The following is a 9,155-nucleotide window of genomic DNA, read 5'->3' on the forward strand; positions in this document are numbered from 1 at the left end:
CTGCCGCCCCTCCCTCACCCTCCCCTTCCCTCCCCTCCCCTTCTCCTTTCCTCCCCTTCCCCTCCCCTCCTCACCCTTCTCACCCTCCCTTCCTCCCCTCCCTTCCCTCCTCACCCCTCCCTCCCCTCCCCTCCCCTCCCCACCCCTCCCTTCCTCAACCTCCCCTCCTCCCCTCCCCTCTCCTCCCCTCCCCTCCCCTTCCTCCCCCTCCTCTCTCCCTTCCCCCTCCCCTCCTCCCTTCCCTCCCCTTCCCTTCCCTCCTCCCTTCCCTCCCCTCCCCTCCCTCCCCTCTCTCGCTCGCTCGTTCGCGTACTTCGAGCGTCCCGCGCCGCTGCCTCCTCGGTCCTCGGTCCTCCCTCGGTCGGTTCCCTCGGCGAACGTGGTGCTTCGGGCCAGCCGATCCTCTCCAACATGGCGACTGACAGGCGGAGATGCACGCTAGTCCTCGCTTCTTTCGTTCTCTTACACGTCGTTTCGCGTTCCACGGCCAAGTCCGGTGTGGTGGAGCTCGATGAAGACAATTGGCATCAGATGCTCGATGGGGAATGGATGGTGGAGTTGTGAGTATTGTTTTTTGAGCGATTTTCTTGTCCGGTTTGAGGGGGTCTTGTCTGCGCCTCTCTGTGTCTCTCTCTCTTGACTGGGGCTGTCTTCATTATCTGCGTCCGGGGTCTGTTTTACTGGGTTTTTCTCCTTCTATTGTGATTATTCTTCCCGTGGATTTAGTATGGTTTGCACAAGCATGGGCGTGGGCGGTTCCCGAGGGCGTGGTCTGTAGTATATGTGGTTTGGGATTTTCAATGTGTCTGTGTGTGGGGGAGATATGTGGGGATTTTGACCTTTTATTGGCATTTGTGGACTGAGGTCGTGGTAGCCTTTATTTGATGTGTGTTTGGAGGCTTTTTTTTAAATAGGGAAAGGAGATGTAGAGGAAACAGCTGTTTGTATATATTGATACAGCAAGAGGTGTGTTGTGCTGTTTTATATGTCATGTCTTTTAAACAAGAAAGATATTTTTGTTTTGTATTGATTGGCCTGATAATGATGCTTGCTTAGGTGGATGTAATGTCTTATTCATTTGAAAACTAATACCTTGAATATGAAATGGAGAACAGATGGTTTAATACTGACCTGTGATGTGTTACTCTCCATATTTCACTGATAGTGGTGATTCATGTATCAGTTTTATAATCATTCGGAATAGTGCTGTGCGAGCGGAGAGGAAATATAGGGAAAGGCCACAAAGAGTGCATAAATATGACACAATTAATCATTAGATAGAAAAAAGGTTCATCCACAACTGTCAAAAGTTCATGCAGTAAAGTCCAGCATTAACGTAGCGTCTGCGCTGTTCACACTGACTAATAAAGCTCCACTACGGTAGAGCTTTTAGACCTTCCTGGTAATTTCCTATCCAACGAGGACCCCTCTCAAACTCCGTTTTGTGAAACGTGTATTGAATGTTTGTTTTTTTTTACTTTCCTGGGGGATGAAGCACAAAGGTCGTTTTCTTTTGTTATTGCTATTATGATTTTCATCGTGAGCAGCCCCCCCCAAAAAAGGGGTAATTTTTTGAGATAAGACTGCATGACCACTTCACAATGGATGATATGACGTCGTGTTACCTAAATATTTCCAACGTGACGGTAGACATCCTATGAAGTCATGAAGTTTTGCCATACGCACGCATTGTACATACCTGCGTTTGCATATACATCACGTAGTTGAATTTCTATATACACATTTTTGTTGATTTTATCTAAAAAAGAAAAAAAGAAAAATTGTCTTAGAATAGTGTGGGTGAAAATCGCACTTGAGAATTTTGACGTGGCTCTGAGATCTCTTGGCAGAAAGTTGCAGGTGGAACTGGTATAGGCCAAATATACATCCCGTCTTTAATGGTTAAAGGTAGTGAGAAATCAAGGAAATAGCCATAAAGAACACTAAATCACAGTAGTAAATATAAAAGTATTCTACAGAAATTAAACATAAAACCTCTATCATGTTTCAAAATTTGCAAGTTTTAGTGTGTGACAGACAAGATACATATTTTCTCAGATATTTTGATGTGATGGTAATGAATAGATTTTTTTTTTTTCCATTTCAAGTCATTTGTTTCCTTAACCCATCCCCGACGGGGGAATTCTAGCCTTGAATGTCCAAATGCCGGGGCGTTTGAATTATTAGGCCTAAATCAATTGAATGGCTGGCACAATACTGTGCCGCCCGGCAACTGGGCTTTTGAATGCGCGGTACACATGCTGTACCACCCGTCCTGTGTGGGTTAATAGCATCCCTCTCTCCCCTATCCAAGATGCTTGGATGACCATTTTGAAATCCTTGAGTGAGGGCGTGTGGTACAAACAGTAAATAGTACAATATGGCTTTATTTCTTCCTAATGTAGAATATTTTCAAATACAGCAATGTAAAATGTGTGCTATTGATTAAATCTAGCCCATAGCACACCATGTGCACAAAAAAAGCTGTTGTTTCAGTAACAAAAACCCGAGAAATGTCCACTTCATATATTCTGGTAAGATCGAGCTTGGACTGATTTATAATTTGAAGATAAATCATGTGTACCATATTGCGACCAATAATACCATCTAAATACTTCTTTCTGATGTATTCATGCAAGTACTGCCACACTGTGAATTATGTCATATGTCACGAAATACCAACATTCAATTAGTGAAAAGACAATCCTTACTTATGCTTGGTCTGTTGGTGTATTTTGATTATTGTTGTCTGTAGGAAATTTGAACCTCCCAGATGGTCTGCTTCAAAACAAAACTTTTTAATTTTATCAAGCTATTGATTCAATTTACTGTTATTTGTGAAAGCTATGACATTTTTTATCCATATGGAAGAGTGTGTTGTATACAGATTTTTTCTTAAAGAAAAGAAACTGCCCTATATTGATTACTTATTGATATTTGCATTTTTACAAAAAATCATATGAATTAGGTATTCAGAGTAGCACTGCATGATGGTCTTCCAGATAGATTTCTCAGTCAAAGCATAGACACACGATAGTAGTGGCAGGTTTTTATCTCGCTGAACCATGGAACTCTCGTCAGTGTGTATTACCTTGGATTCCTTTCTGCACATGGCACTTAAGCAAGAACACCAAAGCTGGAAACCATAAACATGTATAAATATGAAGATAGATAGAATTAAATTAAACAGTGGCTAGCACGACAGAGCTAGACCTTGCTGGGATATTGATGAGATTACCAATATTCATTCTCTCTCTCTCTCTCTCTCTCTCTCTCTCTCTCTCTCTCTCTCTCTCTCTCTCTCTCTCTCTCTCTCTCTCTCTCTCTCTCTCTCTCTCTCTCTCTATATATATATATATATATATATATATATATATAATATTATAATATATATATATATATATATATATATATATTATTATATATATAATATATATATATATATATAATATATATATATATATATATATATATATATATATATATATATATAATATATATATATATATATATATATATATATATATATATATATATATATTATATATATATATATATATATATATATATATATATATATATATATATATATATATATATATATATATATATATATATATATAATATATATATTATATAATATATATATATATATATATATATATATATATATATATATATATATATATATATATATATATAATATATATATATATATATATATATATATAATATATGTATAATATATATATATAATATATATAAATATATATATATATATAATGTATATATAAAATGTATATATATATATAATATATATATAATATATATATATAATGTATATATAAAATGTATATATGATATATATATAATATATATATGCATACATACATACATACATACATACATACATATATACATATATATGTACATAGCCACATACCTGGTTCAAGTTTACTAGACTTTTTTATGACTTAATCCTGTGGCACAAGCTTTGTAACAATTAACCCATTCACAATGGGGTGATTATTTGCCCAATGCCGCGCCTGTCGTGAAGATAACAAGCGCATGCAACCTCCACGTACCAGATCTCTCCTGGCGGGATGCCGCACTTTGTCTCTTGGAGCACTTTTCACCTGCACGATTCTGTGGGATGCAGAGAAGTGTTTTTATATATCATTATTGTATTTATTTATTTATTTATTATTATTTTTTTTTTTTGACAAGTCAAGACCAATATGTCTATACAAATGCAAGTGCAATGAGTATATACATATATAACCATGTAAAACGTGTATTTAGAGGGAGAGATCATAACGTGATAGTACATTGTCCAGCATGAATTGTTTAATGTCTTGTGTTTACAATTTGTTATGTCAAGACTATATCTGCTGCATTCTGGTCTTTTACAAAGTGTATTTGAAGGTCAGATATCTGTAATATATAATATAAAGCAGCATCAACCACAATGCATTGATTGGTAAACATGAACAGCACGGTGCTGCAGCTTGCTAAGGTTGACCTTTGATATAAGAATAATAAGATAATGTAAGTTAAGCATTATTTTGAGTGGACAATATATGTGGGCCATAAAGGACCTAAGAAAGGTATTGCTTCAGATATTACAAAATACTTTCAATTAACCCTATAACCACGGTGCGTCACACTCATGTGACACAGCTAAATTCCCGATGCCGGGGTGTCATGCCAGTGTGACGTTTCCAATGCAATATTGCAATGGCCCGGTGTAGGGGTTTTCGTGTAGTGTGTGCCTCGTCGGGAAAGGGTTAATTTTGCAATATCTGCATATGATATGGATCAGAATTAAAAAAGAAGAATAAAAAGAAAAAATATATATATATGATATATATCTGTATGTATGTATGTATGTATGCATATATTTTATATTCATCTTCCTGAAACAGGAAAAGTAAGGCAGAAATGACATTCACTGGAAGCTTAACTTATTTGACTTGTTCCTCCACAGCTTTGCCCCTTGGTGCCCTGCTTGCAAGGCCTTGAAGCCTATTTGGCAAGACTTTGCAACCTGGAGCGATGACCTAGGCATCTCGGTGGGACAGGTGGACGTAACAAACTCCCCAGGACTCTCGGGTCGCTTCATGGTCACTGCTCTGCCTACAATTTATCAGTGAGTCTTGTGTTTCCTAATTGCAATGCATGGATTTTTAACTTGCACTGTTGACTTAGCATTAAATTATATGTTCATTTTATTTATTTGTTTATTTATTTTCAAGTTCAATTTGCAATTTTTTGTACAAAACCTTCTTACCTTCTTATATTACAATTTTTATCCAGAAAGATGAAAGGCAGATTTCAAATCCCCTATTTCTAATTTTTTTAACTAGTCGTATCTTTTTTATTCTCTCTCTTCTTCCCTCCCTCTCATTCACTGTCTCTTTTTACCTACTCCCCCCTCCCCCCTCATCCTTTCTCCTCACACTCCTTCCGTCTTCCTTCTCACCTCTCTCATTCTCCCCTTCTCCCATTTTATCCACTTCTTTCTTTTCCTTGTCCCCTCTTTCCTTCCATCCTCTCTGCCTCAAGTAGAATCTTCTTTCAACCAGTAGTCATTTCATTACGGGAGATGATTTCCAATCCTTAAAACTTCCTTCAGCGTAAAGGACGGAAAGTTCCGACAGTACCGAGGATCTCGAGACAAGGATGAGTTCATGAGCTTTGTGGAGGAGCGGCGATGGCAGGAGGTGGAGGAGGTCCCTGCATGGAAGTCACCAGCTTCCTTCCAGATGTCAGTCGTTTCACAGTTCTTCAAGGTAGGATGTGAGAGAGGAGACCCAGTGCTCTTGACATTAACAATATTGGCTAGGTTGCTCTATGGCAGGAAGAGGACGTCAGTTTGGATCATCTATTGGGGAATTATTAGTTGCAGATTATGTAAGAAGTTTTGGTTTTGCTGTAGATAGTTCAAGGGAAGAGATTGGAGAAATGAGGAAATCAGACATTTGAAGATGTATAAAATGCAATACATACAGATGTATAGCTGTATGTTTCATTGAATGAATAAAAGATTAAAAAGAGCATAGGTAAGTTATTCATAATGTGCGAGTAAAGTGAATGTAAGAAAAACTTATAAATGATTAAAAGATCAAGATAATGCCATAAGTAACTTTGCAGTAAGAATAGTAGTCTCATGTTGGTACCCTTTGACATAGCCCAGAAAAAAACATTTTTTATTTTTATTTTTTTAATTTACTGGAACACAACACTTCACTAGATATATAGTGATCTTATAGGTATTCAGATCTTGCTGTTTTGATCATTAGTATGAGATTGAATTTATTTTTCACAATCATTGTAAAAAAGTTGATATATCTTTCTTCCTAAATATATAAGGAAGGTGGACTAATGTATAGCATTCTTCTCCTTGGTCCCCTTGGTGTAAACTTTTAGATGTTAAATCTTAGTATTTGTCAGTTGCTGGTTGCTTTGTTCTAGTGCATATGAACTACAGGCTTTAGAAATTCTAGCCTCTAAGTAATTCTGGCTCGTAAGTCTCAAATTGTTAGCATTCTTGTATATGATTAAATGTTAAACCAACACAATCTTAACAGTCCAAACATTATATTACAAGAATGTAAATAGCGCGCGCGCGCACACACACACACACACACACACACACACACACACACACACACACACACACACACACACACACACACACACACACACACACACACACACACACACACACACACACACACACACACACACACACACACACACACACACACACACACACACACACACACACACACACACACAAACACACAGATACATACACACACAAACACACAGATACATACACACACAAACACACAGATACATACACACATATGAATTACTAATTGTTCCATTGCCCCTATTTTCCTCCTCCTTATGAAGGTGAAAGTTAGGCAGGTGACCAGTTGGGTGAGTGAGAGGCATGGCAATAAATGTTGATAAATGTTTGGCACAATAGGCCTTGGAATATGGAACACCTGCAGTAGCTGTCTCACCTGTAAACATAATTATGTTTTAGATGTTGCCTCTCCCTCACTTCCATGAATATGATTAACCCATTCGCGCCAGTTGGCGTCCTTTCACGTGGTCAGAAAATATCCCCGGACCCAGGTGACATCCTGAGACGTGCATTTTCTCGCCGAGTTCCAAAAGTCGGCAAAAATATGTCCTGTCGTGAATGGGTTAAAGCACACAAAAAAATGTTTATTATTATTATTATTATTATTATTATTATTATAGATTTAGTATTTTACTCACATTATTTTTTAACATCTTTTAGTTGAGGGGTAAATGTTAAGTGTACAATTTTGATATTACAATATTTGCATAACTTCTTTCTTTGAGGAAGTAAACAAGTCCTACTAACCATTTAATGTCACATACTGAGGTAAAACTTGCAATATTGAAAAATGAGTATCTAGTTTGTTTATTTTTCTTCTTCATCCTTGTGAAAAATACTTAATATTGTGAAAAAATGATCTAGGTTAACATCCTCAGATAAAGTTAAATAAGTAAATAGGTGAGATTTAGAGCATAAGTCAAATTCATAGGAAATGGAGCAGTACTTCCACATAGGGGGTTGGGAAATCCAAGTGATTCTGTGTTAAATTAGTTATTTTCTTTTTGCTATGCCCTTAGTTTTTAATAGATTTCTTTCATTCAATAAGCATACAACTCAGGAAGAATAGGGAATTATTTCCACTTTTTTCTTCATAAAGTAAAAGCAATATTATTTTCATGGGAGGAAAAAGAAACAATATGAGAAATATATATATTTATAAAGAAAGTCAATTTGAAACAAAACTTTCTTTTGGAAAAGCTATCATTAGTTCACTGCATCATCAATATACTGTAGAAAAATTAGTTGAGTAAATAATGCGAAAGAGTAATGTTCTTTTTGATGTTTGAAAATCACATTTTGAGAAATTGAATTTTGTGGTTGTAGCGATGTTTTACCATCGATGTCCTGGGTTGCAGTTCGTCTTCATCAACTCTTCTCTGTTCTTTCTTCTCCAAGCCAAGAAGATAGTTTTTGCTTGCCAGTAATGCTGCTTTTAGTTTTTCTACCTGTTGTGATAATCTAGGATCACTGGGAAGGAGTCTATACGTCAGTATAGGAAAGAAATCCAGAGGCAATTATCGATATTACCAAAACAAACAGATGATTATGCAAGGTCACTAGACAACAGACAAATATTTTATACAAATATCACAACATTTATATTCCTATGTTGTTACATAGATTTTTGTTTTGTTTTGCATTCTCTCTCTCTCACCATTTAGCCCCTCAATTTTTACTGCTTATTTTTGGTTTATTTTTTTCCATCCTATCTTTATGAAAATCCTTTGATCCAGGTGAGAAATGAAGAAAAAATTATATATAGATATGATATTTTTATTGCATAGTGAATCACCACCTCACAAAGGCACAGAAATAATTCTTCATGTGCATTTCACTGCTTTGTTTTACTTCCACTGTAATTGCATGCTTTGACACAATACAGTAACTTGTAACCTCTATCACCAGTATTATAAGCAAATCAATTTGTATATTTCCCTTTCAGGTGGTTCAGTTTACAGATATTTTCCCTTGACACTCCCCCTCCCTGTCTTGTTATTCTTTTTTAGAAATGTATTTATCACACACACACACACACACACACACACACACACACACACACACACACACACACACACACACACACACACACACACACACACAGAGACACAGACACAGAGTGAGTGAGTGAGTGAGTGAATGCATGAGAGAGAGAGTGAGAGTCTAAGAGTGTGAGAGAATACACACGTGCGCTTGTGAGCATATACCTAATCAAGCACTTACACTTATACATGAGAGTGAGTGAGTGAGTAAGTGAGAGAATGAGACTATTTACGTAAGTGTGGAAAATGTTACCAAGAAAATAATCAGACCAAGACCTTTGTTTTCTTTATATTCCTAGATTGTACCTTGGAATTCTGTTTGTATGCATTTTACATTCCTTATATCTACTGTCAGTATCTTAATATAACAAGATTATACATTGTTATGTACATATCAGGCTTGTTCTTGGAAAAGCAAAGATTACTATGCCACATTTTTCATGTTCCAAGTTTTT

At 36.5% G+C, this 9,155-nt stretch overlaps 1 protein-coding gene and 1 long non-coding RNA gene across 2 annotated transcripts in view; one reads left to right on the forward strand and one right to left on the reverse strand.

Moving 5' to 3' along the window:
* Positions 1–316: 316 nt before the first annotated feature.
* The window catches only part of LOC122250595 (thioredoxin-related transmembrane protein 1), a 16,033-nt gene continuing 7,194 nt past the window's right edge, over positions 317–9,155 (forward strand). The window contains exons 1-3 of the mRNA XM_043012103.2: positions 317–560; positions 4,988–5,149; positions 5,636–5,792. Coding sequence (XP_042868037.2) covers positions 412–560; positions 4,988–5,149; positions 5,636–5,792 — 468 coding nt within the window. The 5' untranslated portion in view covers positions 317–411. The remainder of the gene's footprint in view (positions 561–4,987; positions 5,150–5,635; positions 5,793–9,155) is intronic.
* LOC122250594 (uncharacterized) overlaps positions 2,974–9,155 on the reverse strand; it is a 97,844-nt gene continuing 91,662 nt past the window's right edge. Inside the window, exons 2-3 of the long non-coding RNA XR_015191518.1 lie at positions 4,086–4,146; positions 2,974–3,136 (exon numbers count right to left, since the gene is read on the reverse strand). This is a non-coding gene — a long non-coding RNA (uncharacterized LOC122250594). The remainder of the gene's footprint in view (positions 3,137–4,085; positions 4,147–9,155) is intronic.

This window comes from Penaeus japonicus, unplaced genomic scaffold (assembly GCF_977035675.1).
Source record: "Penaeus japonicus unplaced genomic scaffold, GWHDUDI00000001_assembly GWHDUDI00000013, whole genome shotgun sequence".
NCBI classification, from domain to species: domain Eukaryota; kingdom Metazoa; phylum Arthropoda; class Malacostraca; order Decapoda; family Penaeidae; genus Penaeus; species Penaeus japonicus.